Source organism: Misgurnus anguillicaudatus, chromosome 5 (assembly GCF_027580225.2).
Source record: "Misgurnus anguillicaudatus chromosome 5, ASM2758022v2, whole genome shotgun sequence".
In the NCBI taxonomy this organism is placed as follows: Eukaryota; Metazoa; Chordata; class Actinopteri; order Cypriniformes; family Cobitidae; genus Misgurnus; species Misgurnus anguillicaudatus.
Window position 1 is genome coordinate 33,008,508 of NC_073341.2, and position 20,338 is coordinate 33,028,845.

General features: G+C 34.5%; 1 protein-coding gene across 1 annotated transcript in view; it reads left to right on the plus strand.

Moving 5' to 3' along the window:
* The window catches only part of qsox1 (quiescin Q6 sulfhydryl oxidase 1), a 42,235-nt gene that overhangs the window by 3,103 nt on the left and 18,794 nt on the right, over positions 1–20,338 (plus strand). Inside the window, exons 2-8 of the mRNA XM_055167833.2 lie at positions 2,101–2,201; positions 6,259–6,307; positions 6,411–6,513; positions 6,799–6,889; positions 9,060–9,205; positions 15,822–15,956; positions 17,802–17,931. Of these exons, the coding sequence (XP_055023808.2) occupies positions 2,101–2,201; positions 6,259–6,307; positions 6,411–6,513; positions 6,799–6,889; positions 9,060–9,205; positions 15,822–15,956; positions 17,802–17,931 (755 nt within the window). The remainder of the gene's footprint in view (positions 1–2,100; positions 2,202–6,258; positions 6,308–6,410; positions 6,514–6,798; positions 6,890–9,059; positions 9,206–15,821; positions 15,957–17,801; positions 17,932–20,338) is intronic.

Here is a 20,338-nt window from a genome sequence, read left to right on the forward strand (position 1 = left end):
GTTAAATTCTAGAACAGTTTTTGTCATAAATTTTCTTTGGGGGGGCCGCGAAGGAATGCAACGAAAAAGTTTGAGAACCACTGATATAGACGGTTTCAGCAGTAACAACATAAACAAGCAGCTGTCGCGATCCGCACGTAACTTCCGGTAAACTCCGCTAAGAATAAATAACAACAAAGTTCTTTAAACGTAGTTTATTTATATAACAAACACAAAAACAACACATAGATTACCTAGGAAACAAAAACATTTGTTATTTTCGACGAGGCATTTGTTCAAGAGATCAGTTTAGCAACTAGTCAGACCATTAAAAAAAGGAAACCGGAAGTAAGGTTCGGATCCAGACGTGTATCACGTGTGTCCGATGAAACCGTCTATAGATAAGTGGGTGATTCTCATGAAATCCAGACTTAGGATGTGTCCAGCATCAGTTTTTTTTTTAAAAAGCCCTTGAAGTCATTTTTTTTTTGCACATATAAGATTAAGGTCTGAACTTACTATAACCATTATTTTTAGATGATTACATTTTTTAGATTATCATTATCAAAAATTATTATTATTACTGCAACATGATATTACATTAAATAAATGCATTTACAAACTCATGTTTCGGTAATGAGAACTAAAGAATTGTCTAGGTACCATGACAAACAAAATTTGAACTTTTATCTGGAGAGAAAAAATAAGAACTGCTGACCTGGTAGCCATCTTGAGTGTCACAGTCAATTATGTCCCTTCCAACATTTTTTTTTTTTTTGAAAATGTTAGTTCCTTGAGGGCTTAAACAATGATTTAAAATTGTTGCGGAGGATGAGAAAATTTTTCTTGGATTCTTTATTACTGTCTCTACATTTACCAATGATCACCAAATATCACGTTTCTTTATTGTAAATGTTTATAGCATACCATGCACTGAAGCTTTTTATTTTTTAGATTTTTGAATTATAAATATTTCCATGTCAAAGAACCCAAATCCAGTCATGGACACATTGCGGTAATTAACATTTTCTCCTTAAATGTGGAAAAAACAACAAAATTGGTTTGTATGATGTCATTTGAAATCATGTGTAAAATAGTACATGAAGAGATGTTTGTAACTATATGCTTCTTATTTTGATGATACTCTTACTTTGCATTTACTTTTTTATCAAAATGACACCTCATAAGTCTAATTTCGTGAGAATCACCCAAGTATTGCACAATATACAGTAATGTACTTCATTGGTATTTCACACAATAAAGGAGTTGTAAATGCAATGGGATGTAAACAAACACTGATGGTTTGTTAAATGTGTCAGCCTTTTTCATGCTAAAACCGATATGCTGATATTTTTATTTTTTAATTGATCAAGAGTCAGCTGATAAACATCTGCAGTCATCGATGCATCTACAGTAGTTGTAACTGTGGTGTTTTTGCAAAAACTATTGGGCTTTAGGTAAACTGTAATTGAAAAAAAAATGTTTTCACAAAATGCTGTAACACTTTTCCCCTGCACTCTCTTAGCTTTCTACCTACTGAACCTTATGCTCACTAAACACATGCAGTTGGAGTGATTCTAGATGGGCTTGCTTTTTATACAAACAGCCGAGCAGGTCTCCATTTAGGTCGCCCATACTTTTGGTGCATCTAGGGCGCGTTAGGTCCAAGTTGCCTTAGTTTGGTTTTGAAACAGCCACATCAAACTGCATATTGTTTCTTTTCTGTTTCATTGATCTAGATTTGAGGTTAGTGGGTGGTCTAAGGTAACAAAATTATGCTTGTCAGTAATTCTTTCAGAATTTGGAAAGTCCCCCTTGCCAAAGGTTGGAGCATATGATGTAACTAAATACGCCTTAATTGTTTTTGCTCATATTGTGCCTGATGCTCTTTGACACAGTGTTTGCTCAGATACATTTTGACTTTTTAACCACAGACTCCTTAGAATCAGATAGCAACAAACTTGACACAATTATACTTCCGTTACTCTCTGTAGGTTTTGCAACTGTGAATTTGCAGCTGATTCTCATTAACAAAAAGGTGTTCCCACAGGAAAGTTTTCCCCTTTTCTGTGCGCTGGTTCCAGTTTAACAAGCTTTAGGTTCTGTGGTTTGTTGTCGTAGAATGGAAGCCTGCTGTGGATCTGGCTGCTATTGATTGTGCGGATGAGAAAAACAGGAGAGTTTGCATCAGATTTGGAATCACGGGATATCCCAGCCTGAAGGTATTGTGGATCTGCAATTTGGAAACAAGCCACTAACAAATATTATTGAAAGTCCAATAGGCTAAAGATTGCTATGTCACATATTTAAAATAATAATTCAAAAGTCAAATATACCTATATATTTATTCATCATTTGTTAAGACAATTGGCAATTTTAAATGTAAACTCTAATTTTAAAATTTCATGCTACACACGCAACAGTGTCAACAAGGTAGGAGAAACATCATGACATTGCTGAGAAGTTAACGTTTGCAACACTTAAAATGTGTCTTGATGGTAACATTGCATAAGATTACATACAAACGGCCACAGGCAGAAAATATAATAGTTACTGAGGGTGAAGCATTACTGTTTACTTGCCCGAGTGTCTCTCACACTGTGTCCGGGCCATGACGCAGTCCTTTGTGTTGACCCCTGTTTTTATTCACAATTACCCAGAAGAGATCTTGTATCATTCTTGGTAAGAAATGGGGATTTTTATGAAATCATTGTCCTATGGTAGCACAGTCCGTGGTTGGACTAATTATTAGGTCTCTACTTAATTTGGCAAAAGCTTTTATCCAAAGCGACTTACAGTGCATACAGGCATACAGTACATTTGATAAGTATGCAAGTTCCCTGAGATTGAACCCTCGACCTTTTCATTGCCAATAAAATGCTAACACTCATTCATTAAAAATATGCAAAACACAATTCCACTTTATTGCACTTTAATTTTTATTAAGTTTAATAAACTTTCATTTATAATGAAAGTAGTAGTCCACCCAAAAAAATGGAGCCCAAATTACTATGATCAAGTCAATGGGGAACATTTTTGGGTAAACTACTCCTTTTAATTTTAACTTTTTTTGATTAGTGAGGAGTTGCTATAAATAATAAAAATATTTTATAAAGTTGAATTAGCTTAAGTTATTTTAGCTTTATTTTTTATAATTTATTGCAACTCCTCACTAGTAAAAAAGTCGAAATTCATTTGTAAATGAATTTAAAGATGCAATTTGTATTATCTGCGCCGCTAGATGGCGCGAGATCAAATCAATAAAAATGACGTTGTTTAATGACGCTCTGAAGCAGCGTGGTATTATGGGATTTCTAGTCTTTAACTCAACCGCTGATGGCCATCAATCAGACCCGAACGAGAAATCACGTTGACGGAGAAGGTAATCAAGTCTTATAAATGTTGGGTTTGATGACATCGTTGTGATGTTCAAAACGAAATTGTTAGTCATAGATGTTACAGTATTAGTCCAAATTCGATGGTTAACACAGCACAGAATTAAGTTTTCAACTTACAATCTACAATGATTTTTCACATAATGAATTGACAGTACAAATCTTATTGACGTGCTGATTACAGTCGACACACTAATGTTGTGATCAATATAATAGCATACGTTTTTTGAAGGGTTACGAATCAAAACAACTCACCCATCGCGTAAAACACAAGCAAGCAGGATCAGAATCTCTGTCTAGTTAAATGTTGTCGCGAGCTGTCTTTGCTGACACAACCAGCGGCAGACGGTAAAGAGTAATCCATAAGTCCATAAGCAAGCGCGTAGCCCGACAGGCGCTATCGCATAGTTCCGCATTTGTCCACGACACTGGCTGCGTCCGAAAACTCAAGGCAGTGACTTGTTGCCTCGCTGCCTCATGAGGAAATGACTTCGGAGGCATGAAGGCAGCTCAGAGAAAGGCTTTCCGACGCACTTCAAAGGCAGCGTGTTTGAAATATAAACAGAGAGCGCCTTTGTGACAACTGATCACATATTTGAAAACTACAATATCAATTTCTCGCTAGAAATCCAATTAAATTGTGTAAAAAGTGAAAATATACTTTTATTTAAACAAAATTTGTGCTCCAGTCGCTTCCTTGGCCGCCATTTATTTTTTCGAACTCGACCAGTGTTGTCATGTGGTTTACGTCAGTAAAGGCGGTGACAAAGGGTCACATGGATATTAACGTCATTGACAGGAGACTGCACTGCCTCGTGTCAATGTTTTGAATGAAAATTTTCTCACGATTTACAAGTAGTTGAAAACATTACAAATATTGATAGTAATCAGCTGTACAAAATATATAACACTGGCCTAGTGGTTTTTGGACATTTTACTGCAAATATCTTACAAATTGCACCTTTAACTTAAACATTTATGGGACAGTTTCACGGACAGGGATTAGGCAAGTCCTAGACAAAAATAAATGTAAAAGCTGTCCAAAATGAAAACAAAAATACATCAGTAGCCTTTGTTTTGCCTCAAAATGCACACAAGTAATTTTTTTAATAAGACATGTTTGTTAAAACTAGTTATATTTCCTAATTAAACTAAGGCCTAGTCCTGGCTTAAGCTACTCCCTGTCCGGGAAACCTCAAGGCAACCTCAAGGAATTTTTTATGTTTTTGCATCATCATTAAACCAGGGGTCTCCAAGGTTTTGGGAGCAAGGCCTACCACAATGGATAAAATCTGGATGACTACTTTTTAAATATAATATACTCATAACCTTTTTGTTTTACTTGTTAATGTTTTATCATTGTTTAAAATGTTAACGTGCATAAAAGAAGCCAAGCTAATATAAAAATCTGTAATAAATAAATATTCAAATTGAGGCTATTAGGGTGATTCTCACGAAAACTTGGTTTTAAAAATGTCAAGCATGAAAATGTAAAAATGGCTTAAATTTACTTTTTTTCCCACCAGACATTGAAAAACAAAGTCTGGAGTAAATGGGAACATTAATTTAAAAACTTTTACTCATCATTTAACACTTTTTGTAACATAATTTAAAAAATTAGTCCTAAAAAATCTCATTACCGCAACAGTCAGAAAACATCAACACTGACATATTTTCAAAATGACATGACAAACCTGAAAGAACATAATTTGGAGATTCTGCACATGCATTTAAAATCAAAGTATTATGCTTCTATTAATTAAATTAACATTTAATAAGCATCTGTTGCGGTAATGATAATCAAAATGTCGTGTAAGCATTCTGACAAGACAATATTTCAAATTAACTGTAAAAAAATGATCTTACCTGGTAGCCATCTTGAAGTAACTGGTCCATGTGCTTGGTCACTCAAAATCAAACTTTATTAAAATTCTCTGTGTGTTTAAACTGTTCTCAAAAAGTGTTGCGGAGGATGAGATCATCAGGCATGGACACATCCCTTTCCTATTTTTTCTTCATTATTATTATACATGAATATTCAGTAAATATTTTTTCTGTCATCTAAAGTAGTCTAGAAAAACATCCATTTATATTTTTTTCTTAATATTTTTGTGTTCATTTGATTAAATTACAACATAACGCATGTTCAAATACAGCCGGACACATTGCGGTAATGAGAATTTCAGCAGAAAATGAGATAAAATTTCCAATTATAAATTCTTATGTTGAAATCACACATTGTGCAAGGTAGAACACAGTATTGTGTTAATTCTGATGCTTTTTAATGTTACTATATTACACATTTTAAAGCTAAAATCATTAGTACCGTGGTGTTTCAATGGTTTCGTGAGAATCACCCATTAATAGAATGTGCTTTGGCGGGCAAATCACAGACTCTGCGGGCACCAGGTTGCATACACGGGCACCATATTGGAGACCACTGCATTAAACTATTCAAATATATAAACATTTTCCCAAACAATTCTTACTAAATTAATGAATGGACCTAATGCAGTACTCATCCAGAGTGCAAAATTTAACGAGTGAGGAATTTTACACATGGGCTTTGGGCTATTGTTCAGGCATGCATGTGAGCTGCTGAGATTGAATCCCTCAGCTCCTGTCCATTCAACTGCCTAATTTCTAAATAGGATGAATCTGAAACTCATTGTTTCAAACTCATTGTTTGATGTTCTTTCACAGATAAGGTGTTTTTTGTAGCTGGCTTTTGTCCGATTAGTTTTCTGTGTTTTCCTTTGTAAGATAAAGTGCTCATTCTTGTAATGGGGAAGAGTGAGGAAATTCCACACCTGTGATTTTTTTTTTTAATGATTCATTTTAAGTTTTCAGATTGCACACTCACCAATCTCTCTCTTTCTCTTAGTTTTTCCCTGCTTACTCGAGCAATACGTCCACTGGGCAGGACCTCAGAGGTAAACGTGTCTTTATTTCTCAGTATACAAAACACCTTAATCTCTTATTTTAAAACCTATGATTTGTATGACGACTTAATTTTGTGATTTAATATCAATGCAGGAATCCCGAGGGACGTGGGAGGACTTCGGCACTACATTATTGAAAAATTGGAAATGCGTGACCAGACGTGGCCCCCTGCTTGTCCACCTTTGGAGATAGCAAGGTTACAACACAACTGCTTTCTAGCTTATTTTGAAGCACAGCTTTATTTTATTCACTGTGTGTGTGTGGATCCTCTCTGTTGACTTAACAGTGCACTTTGTAGTGTAAATAGCTTTGTTTGTATGTAACAGACGGTTTGTGTGCATTAAGTCCACACTGCTATGCAATAGGGAAGGAAATGAGTGCACTACTATATTCAGTTGCATCATACTTCTTCATTTAGGTGTCATTTGACAGTGTAGAAAAGTAAAAATGACAAAAAAGCAATTGTATGCTTTGTTTACAGTGAAGCAGAGATCGACAGCTTCTTTCAAACCAGCACTGTGAAATATCTGGCTCTTGTGTTTGAAAACAAAAATTCTTATGTGGGAAGAGAGGTAAGATCAACTGTTTTGACTAAAAACATCCAAACAGCCAAAAATGCATTTTATTGGTCAAAATGATTGCCAAAAATCATGTTCCATGACAGTGTTGGGAGTAACGCATTACAAGTAACGTGCATTACGAAATAATATTACTTTTCTGAAGTAACGGGTAAAGTAACGCATTACTTTATACATTTACACATTAATATTTCAGTTACTTTTTTTATTAAGTAATGTGAGTTACTTTTTTTAGTTTAATTAATTTGATAAAAAATAATGTACTGAATTAAATTGAACGTGGTCACATAGAATTATGCACTTTTATGCGTGCGGAAACCCAGAGCTTGACATTTTTGCGATAGAAATATGAATTTCTGAATGCAGAACTTCTCAGTCATAAAAAACACCTGCAAGGCCTGAAAGAGATCAAGCCTCAGCCAAGAAAAAGTAATGCAAAAGTAACGTAAGTATTACTTTCCATAAAAAGTAACTAAGTAACGCAATTAGTTACTTTTTGGGGGAGTAACTTAATATTGTAATGCATTACTTTTAAAAGTAACTTTCCCCAACACTTTTCCATGAAGATATTTAGTAAACTTCCTACTGTAAATATATCAAAATGTTTTTTTCATTAGTAAAATGGACATCACTTGGACATCTTTAAAGGCGATTTTCTCAAAATCTTGATATTTTTTGCTCCCTCAGATTCCAGATTTTCAAATAGTTGTATCTTGCCAATTATTGTCATATCCTAACAAACCATACATCAATGGAAAGATTATTTATCAGTTTTTGAGATGATGTATAAATCTTAATTTTTTAAAAAAATTGACCCTTAAGACAAATATTTGTCATTTGTAGGTTGCCATCTCAGAGAAGTGTTAATAATAGAGTTTCGTGGTGCTACCAAGTTTTGGATGGGTTTAAAACAAAAAGCAAAAATGGTCAATGTTTCTGAGCTGATATTAGGGCGGTACCATTTAAAAAGGTCCTAATATGTACCATTTCGGTACCAATGTGTACACATTTGGTACCAATATTAGTTTTTACTTTTAAGGTACTAGGGTGATTCTCACGATAACTTGGTTTTAAAAATGTCAAGCATGAAAATGTAAAAACTGCTTAAATTTACTTTTTTTCCCACCAGACATTGAAAAACAAAGTCTGGAGTAAATGGGAACATTAATTTAAAAACTTTTACTTATCATTTAACACTTTTTGTAACATAATTTAAAAAATTAGTTCTAAAAAATCTCATTACAGCAACAGTCAGAAAACATCAACACTGACATATTTTCAAAATGACATGACAAACCTGAAAGAACATAATTTGGAGATTCTGCACATGCATTTAAAATCAAAGTATTATGCTTCTATTAATTAAATTAACATTTAATAAGCATCTGTTGCGGTAATGACAATCAAAAGACAATATTTCAAATTAACTGTAAAAAAATGATCTTACCTGGTAGCCATCTTGAAGTAACTGGTCCATGTGCTTGGTCACTCAAAATCAAACTTTATTAAAATTCTGTATGTGTGCTTAAACTGTTCTCAAAAAGTGTTGCGGAGGATGGGAACATCAGGCATGGAAACATCATTTTCCTAATTTTTCTTCATTATTATTATACATGAATATTCAGTAAATATTTTTTCTGTCATCTAAAGTAGTCTAGCAAAACATCCATTAATTTTTTTTCTTAATATTTTTGTGTTAATTTGATTAAATTACAACATAACGCATGTTCAAACACAGCCGGGCACATTGCAGTAATGAGAATTTCAGCAGAAAATGAGATAAAATTTACAATTATAAATTCTTATGTTGAAATCACACATTGTGCAAGGTAGAACACAGTATTGTGTTAATTCTGATGCTTTTTTATGTTACTATATTACACATTTTAAAGCTAAAATCATTAGTGCCGTGGTGGTTCAATGGTTTTCGTGAGAATCACCCACTAATGTGACCTCTTTAGGTGCAAAGGTGTACTTTTTGAAAGGTTACTGCCCTAGTGACAGCTAGAGACCATTATTTTTTTACCATTTTTTTTCCAGTGGCAGACTGTTCAAGACAAGTCATTACCTTTACATCCTTTAGTTTTTAAGATGTCTGTGTACATAAAATCTGATCTTTTTGTAAAGTTGGTGTGTGTGTTTATTTTCTTGGTGACTTTTTTAGGTGACGTTGGACTTATTGCAATATGAGAATGTAGCCGTGCGCAGGGTTTTGGACACGGAGACGAGTTTGGTGTCCAGGTTTGGTGTGACTGAGTTTCCTTCCTGTTACTTATACAACTCGTCTGGAAACATCTCGAGACTGAAAGTGTAAGTTAAGACCTCATTTACTCTTTCTTAATGTGACCCTACAACAAATATAGACAACAAATATTTCATCAGACACTCGTGCGTTGTCGCAGTTACACGCATGGCCCCAAGTTAACTTCCCATCTGTGTTTGTTGTTTATCGATCTGGCTAGTTGCTAAAGTGACCTTTGGAACAAATATCTTGTTGAAAATAAAAATGTTTCGGTTTCCAAAAGATGGCAAGCATAGGTCATAGCTGTTTAAAGAGAGGCTTGACAGCCTGGCATGAAATCAAGGATCTGTGGCTAACATTTTATACATTAATTTTACACCGTAATGTTGGGTCTGTGAATTAGCTGATATGCTTTAGCTATCATTTTAATTTACTTGTTTTTTATTTTGCTTGTTATCAGAAGTCTACGGGAAGTTAAGTTTGAGCCACACACTGCAAAAAATTATTTTCAAGAAAATAAATTCTTAGTATTTTTGTCTTGTTTTCAGTAAAAAAAAATAAATCTTAAATTAAGATGCTTTTTCTTGATGAGCAAAACGACCCAAAAAAAAAAAAAAAACTATTTGAAAATCTGGAATCTGAGGGTGCTAGATATTGAGAAAATCCCGTTTAATGTTGTCCAAATGAAGTCTTTAGCAACTGCTTCCACTCACAAAAATAAAGTTTAGATATTAACGGCAGGAAGTTAATATTCTTATGATTTTTGGCATTAAAAAAATCTGTAAATTTGACCCCTACACTGAAAAAAAGTATTCATTGAATTTAATCAAATTTTTTAAGGTAAGTGGTTGCAATCAATTTATTTAAGCTACATTTAAACAAAAAAATAGTAACGTAAAATAAAATATAAAACTTTTATTTAAATGTAGCTTAAATAAATTGATTGCAACCACTTACCTTAATTTTTTTTTATTAAATTCAATGAATCATTTTTTTCAGTGTACAATGTTGACTATTTCTACAAATATACCCGTGCGACTTGGTTTTGTGGTCCAGGGTCACAATTAAAGGAACAGTATGTAGGATTGTGGCCAAAACTGGTATTGCAATCACAAAACTTGTGGCTAAAACTGGTACTGCAATCACACAGCTGGTGGCCAATACACAAAATGACAACATAAACATCAGTTGAGGGCTGCAACTCCACTTTTTAAATGACAATATCCTGGCCGGACCACTGTTGTCAGTGATATAAGTATTTGAAATGAAAATGATTTCTTAATGTTTAGTGACATATCAGGGCCATTTTATGATTAATTGATATAAATTTCTTTCATACTGTTCCTTTAAGCATTTAGCATTTGCGTGATCCCATCTTTTCAGTTTCATAACCATTTGCAATTGCAACAAGAATCCCACAACATCTGGTTGTGTTAATGAAACAACAGAATTTGAATGCATGCAATTATTTAAGATCACTGTGCTGTCATAATCATTTCTAACCAGGGGCATAAATCAGAGCTTTTTTTGCTTTGTTATGCTTATTTGAGAAAAATAACTTGGCACAGGCGTGAAGCCCTTTAGACCACAAATGCAAAAGAGAAATGATTTATGGTTGGTTTATGTTGTTTCCATTTCCCCTTGATGGGGTGTGCGTGTGTGTCGAGCGGGGTTTTAATCTTCTCCATCGAAACAATAGTGCTCCTTTTCTGCATCTCACCTGCCAAACATTCCCTGCTCTACAGAGCAACAGATGGCGTCTCGTCAGGTCTGAATGCATGATTGATCTAGGGTAGCATGCGCAAACACACGTACACTCGAACGAACGCACCATCTATCTCCGCAATCTCCCCAAACAAACTGGTCCCTGTGGTCTCGGAAGCGTGCCGAGGGACCCTGGGGACCACCGGCGTCACCCCCACTTCCAGTATCTCCCCAGTGAGGGTTGATTGAAGCTGGGGTAGATGAGGTGCTGTGTGTCCTCCTGTGCTGGAGACACTGGAATGCACAGCAGTGTTTATTGTTCGATTGTCAGGGTTAGTGAAGAGGGTAATGATCAGAAATGACATCTCATCAGCACACCACGCCCACCATCTGTTCATTTGAAGAGGGAAGGTAAATGGATGATAGTGGAGAAGAGAGAATTATAAGAAAGATGTAGAAGCACATTCCTAGACACACATTGGAGTAGCATACAGTATTGGTTTTAAGCTAATTCAGTACTTTTACTAATTCAGTATATAAACCTTGGTAATACTTTACAATAAGGTTGCATTTTTTAACATTAGGACCCTCTAAAAATGCTGGGTTATTTTCAACCCTGCGTTGGGTCAAAAAGGGACGAGCCCAGCCTGCTGTTTCAACGCAAAATGCTGGTATGTTTTAACCCATTGTTGGCTCAAATATAAACATTTTCTGGGTTAATTTCAAATTGGCTGCTGGGCTCGTCCCTTATTGACCTAACGCTGGGTTGAAAATAACCAAGCATTTTTTTTTAAATGTGGATAAGCTAACCCTAACTTACAATGCACTATACTTCCACAGCATTTATTAATCCTAATTTACTAATACATTTTTAAAATCAAAAGTTGTAACTTTTAACATTAGTTAACGCACAATGCATTGGTGTTAACATTAACAAGGATTTATCATTGCTGATAAACTATTATTGGTCATTGTTTATGTTAGCAAATGCATTTACTAATGTTAACAAACATTTATGTAAACACAAATGCGAATGTTAACAAATACAGCTTGGTAAAGTGTTACCAAAGTGATGTTCAGAGGGGAAATTTGTAAAATATTTGCTTTTAATGCCCCCTTATGTTAAATTAAACCATCAAAGTATGAGGTGTATGGTACAAAATTGACAAAACAGTAAACAATTTTTTGGACAGAATCATTTGGCAAAACGGCAAAACACGGCGCTTTAGGAAATTTGGGTTTTATTCAAATATACAGAAAAAATACAAGAAGGTCACGAGTAATAAAATGTACACTGACTACAATTTTGCATGTTTGCAAACAGATGAGCCCAACTGGTGGCAGAAAGTGATAGCGGTGTGAAGTGTTTTGGCGTTAAATTGTGATTTTTATGGGTCCGGTGTTTTGTAGAAGTCTGTTTCCCCTATGTTTCCCTTAAGTGTAATGTTTCTTATAGCGTTTTCATCACTTTGCGTTTATTTTTTAGATAAATTAAAAGTTTAAATGGCTTGGCTACTGATATGTGTGCATGGATGTAATGTATATGTATTGTTCTTTATTTCTAAAGTACATATAAAAAGCAATACTATCATGTATTCTATATAATATTTTTTATTTAATGTTTCATCATTGTTCGGTTTTCTATTCTTCCTCATATTTATAGCCTACATGTTTGTTCTAAAACTATTATGAAACTATTATGTTTACATACAAATTAATATGCATAGGCCTGTTTATATATTAGTAACACTTTAAATCACTTTACAACAAAATAATTTTAGAACAAACAGGAAGAACACAGGCTAAGATGTAAAGTAAAAAGAAATAATAGAAAATGGAAAAACTCATTCTACAGAAAAGGTGGAATTCGGGTGATGGAAATTTGCTTAAATTAACTTCTTTCAATATACCCAAAACTTCTTTAATAGCATTAATTAAAGGAACAGTATGTAAGGAATTTATATCAATTAATCATAAAATGGCCCTGATATGTCACTAGACATTTAGAAATCATTTTCATTTCAAATACTTATATCACTTACAACAGTGGTCGGGCCAGGATATTGTCATTTAAAAAGTGGAGTTGCAGCCCTCAACTGATGTTTACATTGTCATTTGGTGTATTGGCCACCAGTTGTGTGATTGCAGTACCAGTTTTAGCCACACGTTTTGTTATTGCAATACCAGTTTTGGCCACAATCCTACATACTGTTCCTTTAACTTGTCAAATCTTTGAATCTGCAAAGCGGGGAGCTTAATCTATTTTTAACTTTTTAATACATTTTAATAAGGAATCCATGAGTCATTTATTTGTCATTGGTGTTACTGTTATTTAAACAACATTAATGTTGATACTAAATATTTTTTCTCATTACAGCTTGTATATTTAGTTAAAGGTTGAGTACAAGAATGATAACAGCAAGAAAAGACGGAGAAAATTTACTAGAAAGTACAAGAAAATACATTCATAACACCAAAAGTTGGTTTAACACCAATGACACAATGTAATACCAATGACAAAATTAGAATATAAAAAGTACTCATTAGAGAAGTAACACTAATGACGGTAACACCAATGATGGTAACACCAATGGACAATTTACAGAAAAAACTAATATTTTAACAAAATGCCTGCCATTAGCCATGTGCCATTTCATTAGAGATGTAACAATCACATACTTATTCAGTATAATGTATTTTTATGTAAAGATCTTAACACCCCCAGCTATAAAAAAGAGTAACACTAATGACATCCAAAAAATCTTATCTCAAAATTCTTAGATATATCATGATATTTTAGACAAATAAGGTAAGACATCTCAAAAACCTTTTGCCTTCCTCCACTGCACTTCTTCCACTGACCTCTTGCCCCAAGAAAAACTTCAAAGAGCTGATGCATTGTTTCAAAATAAAGGTGCTTTGGGTAGGGTTACACCAATTACATAAATTTGGGGGACAAATGTTTATTTGATATTATTCATATTAATAGTGTATTTTTTACCATTTCAGTGTCTAAGTAAATTCATACAGGGTTAATGGTAAATGTAAATTAGATTTGTGTTATAAAAAACATGGTTTTAAATAATAAGTACACAGTTCAACTTCCATTTATGATCAAAGGGACAGGGCAATTTTCAGGGCCAGACATTTAAAAAAAGTAAAAAAAAAGTACATAAATAAACTCTCTCATCATGTTAAGGACAGTCTATATTTATTAAATATATATCATTATGGGATTATTGGGTCAAATTAAATGATTAAGGGGTCTGCAAAAGCAAGGGACAAGCATTTCCACCTTTTTTGTAGAATGACCCAATGGTGATATTATTGCTTTTTTATTATAACCCATTTAAATCTTTAATCTTTCTAAATAAATTATAAATGTAAACGTAATGAAAACGCTATAAGGGCTCAGTCACACCAAAAGCGCTTTAAACGCTTGCAAACGCAAGGCGCGACGCACTGCCTTTTTTAAAAAAGAGCAGTGCAGCGCGGCTTTTCATATTGCTAAGCAACCACCGAGTCAGCTGTCTTGTCAATCAAATATTGAAGCGTGAGCGCTCTTTTGCTGTTAACTGTCATATTAGCAGAAACTTTAAAAAGAGGACGCTTGCTCTGACCTTGTTTGAGGGTGAAAGGTGCACAAACACGCAGGAGAGAGTGAGCGAGTGGAGTCCGGTTCTTCAAAGCAACTGTAAACTTCCCTCAACACAACGTAAGGCCCGCCTCTCCCCTCATTCGATTGGACAATGGAAGACGCGAATGACGTCAGGCGCCTCTCCGCTCTCAGCGCTCCTTCAAAAACGCGTGCGCGGCAGGCGGCAGAAAACCGCAAGGCGCTCGGCGCGCATAAACAGCGCGCAAACGCGCCCTGCCCATAGAATATCATTCAAAAAAGGCGCCTGCAACTGCCATAAACGCTTTTGGTGTGACTGAGCCCTAAGAAACACATAGAGGGAACAGACTTCGACAGGACACCGGACATCTCCTCTAATTATTTTCTATTCTAATTATTAATAGATTTCCAGATGATTTCATCACTCCAATCTATCCATTTAAGGGCTTATTGCAACCATAAACACCTATGTTTATCTTCAAATGGTGTCTTCGACGACAGTATTCTATAAAAATGAAGGCCATCTTTTTTTGGCATTGCTATTCTGACACATGACATTCTAGTGAGTTATCTTGCTCGTTTCACTCGTGTATGATTCATTTCCACTGATTTTCTGCCACCACATTGCGCACGCAGCTGCAGCGATGTAACTGTGATGTCTACTCGCAAAAGGTCTATTAGGGTCCGAGCACCAATATTTTTTGTCACTTGCACTCATTTTTGAAGCCCTTAACATGCCCGAAAAGTCAAGATATTTAGTGTATGGGTCATGCTGGGTTACAATAATTGGGCATGTGGTCAAATGGTCAGGATGAAGTTGCTTGGATCTACACAGGACTTGGCATTATCATTGTCCTCGTCATGAAGAGTCAAGATTATCACGTTTTGTTTGACTCTACCCAACAGGAAGTCAGCCATGATATTCCCACTGTGATTTAAGAGGTTTATGATACCTGTAAAATTGTGTTGCGTGTCTTTTTTTGCCAAGTCTCCTTAAATTTTTCTTAAAGCTGAGCTCCAAACACACCAATGCAACATGCATGCAATCACATACAAATAAAACATTTGAATTAAGGGAGACGATGTACATTGTTCAAAGTTGGACATCACTTTTGGCCACTACTGTGATTACAGCAAATGCGATGTAAACAAAATTGCAATGTAAATGCATTTTCCTGTCTCTGATTTGAACCCTAATTCATTGTCTAATCCAAACCCTAACCTTCAAACTTACATTTATATCCTATATTTAACTGAATCAACAAACAAGAGCTTGACAAACATGGACCATGAACTCTTCTATAGCCTGGCCGACTCAGTTGAAGTCACGTGTTTACTCATTTCTCATTCTCTTCTCCTCTTAGACTCAATGAAGCACGCGTCTTCTACTCATACGCCCTCCAGAGACTGCCGGGAGTTGTGAGGACAGGCAAAGATAAAATCCCTATCACCGATCTCATCCAGAACACAACCCTAGAGGAATGGAGAACATTTAACAAGTCCGTGCACACACACCCTTTAAATCCTTAAAACTCTCATGATATTATGAGAAATATTCTTCTTTATTACTGACCCACATTATATTATCCATAGCAGAATATAGTTGATGTTTTTTTAAATACAGTATGAATATGCATTAAAGAGCACCTATTGTCCAAATTAAGTTTTTGCATTTCCTTTGGTGTGTGAATGTGTATTAGTACGTTAACGATATGCAAAAGGTACAAACCCCAAAGTAAACGAAGACTCGAGTTATCGTTTCCAACGTAAATCTCTTTTCTTGGACTACAACAAACACACGGATTGTAGTTAAGAGTTTACTTCCTGGGATTGGTGATGTAGACAAGACCGACATTATCATAATTCCTTCGGACTCACAGCCTGTAAATTAACACCTGTTAGCAACCAAATCTTTCAAACATGGTAAGAAGCGTCACGTTTCCGGCTGACGTCGGAGGTATTCAGGCCAATCACAATGCTCAGATTAGGTGGCCAATCACGGACACAGTGCTTTTCAAATCCGTGGTTTTCAGGAAGGAAGTGAAGTCTGGAGCTATGTGGAAAATAATGTGTTTTTTAACCATAAACCAATAACCAACATTGTTTATTAGCAATGAAATAGGTGCTCTTTAAATAAAAAAAAGTCATGAAATTTCAATTTGAAAGCACATTTAACAACTTTGAAAGCATTGGATTTTATGTTATATGTTATATATAAATATTATGTTATGTTTCCTAATCATTTGTTATTTTAAGTTACGATATTGTAACAATACAATAAATCCAAGAGGCAACCATGAAAGGACTCGCTGCAAAAAATAAATGTCTTACTTGGTTGTTTTGTCTTTTTCCAGCATAAATATCTAAAAATTCTTAAATCAAGATATATGTAACCCTGGACCACAAAACCAGTCATAAGTTGCACTGGTTTATCTGTAGCAATAGCCAACAATACATTGTATGGGTCAAAATAATCAATTTGTATATGCCAAAAATCATTGGGATATTAAGTAAAGATCATGTTGCATGAAGATATTTAGTCAATTTTCTACTGTAAATATATCAAGAATGTATTTTATTATTAGTAATATGTGTTGCTTAGGACTTCATTTGGACAACTTTAAAGGTGATTTTCTCAATATTTAGATTTTTTTTTTTGCACCCTCATATCTAAATTCGAGCCAAATTCTGTGAAATATTGTTCTATCCTAACAAACCATACATCAATGGTTTATTTATTTAGCTTTCAGGTGATGTATAAATCCCAATTACAAATAATTAGAAATTAACATTTATGACTGGTATTTGTGGTCCAGGGTCACACATTTACTTGAGATGCAAAATGACCTAAAAGATTACGTCTAAATCTTGTTTTCTGAGAGAAAGAATGAAACCAAGTAAGTTTATGCCAAGTAGGGATTTAGGAGTTAAAAACGGGTAAAAATATATGCAAGTAGGGTAAGAAAAATAAACTTGATTTAAGTTTAAACTTAATTCAGGTTTAAACTTTATTCATTAAACTTAATTAATGTACTTTTCAAGAACAAACTCAAAACTTAATTTTTATATTTTTTCCAGGAAACAAGACTTAATGAAAAATGTTTTGCTTATCAAGTAAAAATATTTTGATTTATGACTTTTTGATTTTTTTATATTTATGCTGGAAATCAACACAAAACACATACATTTTTCTGCAGTGCATTTTTGTCAAGTCAGAGTCATTCCTTTCATGTTTGCCTCTTGTATGTATTGCATGGTTGTTTAAAGGTAAAGATAATAATATGATTATAATAATGCATCCCATGGCAGGGTTTTATTGCAGAGCTTTGTGTGTGTGTATTAAGGACTCGTGTGTATATGTCTGATCTGGAATCAGCACTTCACTACTCTCTGCGTGTAGAAGTGGCAGCTCACGTCAGCATTAGCGGAGACGATCTGATTGCGCTCAAGAAGTTTGTAAACGTGCTGGCAAAGGTTAGTCACACTTACACACGCACACTAAATATCCTTTAGAAGGCTATTCGGTCTGTCAGCTGAAGCAAAGTAAACTTATTTGCAGTACATACTGCAAACCACTAGAGGGAGATACATTGAACACTTAAAACATTTTCTCATAGTTAAGCACAGATTGTCAGCATTGGTGGCTTTAATTGATCTCTGAATGGCAGCATGTGCCCATATAGATGTTTAAGGATGAGATTATATGTGAAAGCTCAGCTAAAAGTCATATTTTGTGCTTTGTACTGTTTTCTACATAAAACTATCCTATTTAATGTAAAGAGCAATCTGTGACAATATAACCTTGTTATCTTTAATATTGACTGAGTAAGATCATGTCAAAGATTGAAATCAATGTGAAATGAATGACTGAAATCAAACTTTGATGCTCCAAATCTCATCATTAGTGTATGAGACTTTAAAACTTTAAACCGATTTCACAGACCAGGTCACAAATTAGGGCTGTTGTGGTCAAGGGTGACAACCACAAATGTGTTCCTGGACTCTTGTGATGATGAGAAGTTGTAAACCTGTCTTTACACTACCTTGTGTATCCTTTATCATTTTCATATCATATCAAATCTAGTGGAAACTGATGACTTTTTTTAAAGCTTAAAAGTCCATCTTCAAATATTTTCTTGGGTGTATACATATTTTTTTTATATATATAAAATTATCATTAGCAGAAATATATTTTATTGATATATATGGGTCAGTGACAAAAATGGAATTTTCAAGAATTTCACAAATCTTTTTTAAAAACTTGCAGCAGGTATATTTCAATACACGTAGAGTTTATGTTGATTTTATCACATTTGCACCATTTTTATGAAAGTTAAGACTGAATGGACCTGAAAATGTCAAATGGTGTAACCGCCAGTTGCGCCAAAGAATGAGAAATATTAAATATTTTATCCACCTTGGTGGCATGTAAGCGTGATCATCAAAAATCATTTTAAAATATCACACGAAAATACATTTTATTAGTTATTACTAAATGTAAATGTGTATGTTTTTGTAATATGTGTCCTGACATATGATGAAAACAGCTCTGTTTTCTAAATAATCTTTGATAAATGATGTAAAAATGTATGTAAAAGAATCATATTACACTAAACTAGGTGATTATATTTTATTCCAACACATTTTATGAATATATTTATATTTTAATGAAGAAAAAAATACTAGTTACACCAATTGACACAGACCGGTTACACCACATTGAAATTTTTGCAATTATCCCCCAAATATTCTTTGAAAATGAAATAAAACCAGAAATTTTAGACTTGGTCCTCTAGAAAGAGAATGTATGCAAGTAATCTGCAAATTTATTTTAACATTTTAACCCTTTTACATTAAATGAACCATACGGACACAAAATTATTAACGTCACACCATCGACCGATATCTGGGTATTTCTGTTTACTACATTAACATACTCATTTTTTTCAGTATACTTTTTGAATCAGTCCACATTTTACATCAAAATAAAATCTGCATTTTATTGGACATACAAAAAATGTTAAATATTTATTTTTAATTTTTATATTTAATATATGGGGTGAAATTTTTTTCATTTTTTGTGAAATTCACTTAAATAATCTTCTGATCGAGACGCGTGCTGCAGATCTCTTTGATGAGGTCTTTAACAATGACCTTTCACTGGCTTTGCATCCGTCCAGCGTACCATTGCCAATCCCTTTGATTATTTAGGGCTCTCTGGGGAAAGTTTACACAGATGCCCGGAGCAGTGGAGGAGCCCTGGGCCGGCCTCCCATTAACCGTGGTTAGTTTTGTCAATATTCCTGCAGCTCCCTCTGGTATTCCAGTCTTAGCCAGGCCTCTTCAGAGTGTCCTTGCTGTTTTTGGCCTGCTCTTTCGAGCTGCCTTGTTAAACAGACACGCTGGCTGCATTAATTGACACTCTGTGAAGAGGAAGCGTTTAACCCCACTAAAGCAAAGCGTGCTGAGATTAATGATGGCAGGGAGAAACAAGCTCCCATACACACACATTTATACACCCAATGTGTTCTGTGACTGAGCAGTACAGTGGTTTGGGTGTTGCATGTTTTGGTATTTTAGATTAAGGTGCTTAAAATGCAGACAGACTAATGTAATAGGATTATCCTGCAAATGTCACATGAGATAGAAAGAAGTCTCTAAACACCATGCACTTGAGATTGATATTTAAAATATAAAATAGGACGGCACAGTGGGTCGAAGGTCCCTGGTTTGAACCCCGGCCAGGCCTTTCTGTGTGAAGTTTGCATGTTCTCATTGGTGTGGTTTCCCCGGACAGGGATTATCTTAAGCCAGGACTAGACCTTAGTTTATTAGGAAATATAACTAGTTTAAAGAAACATACCTTACAAAAACATTACTT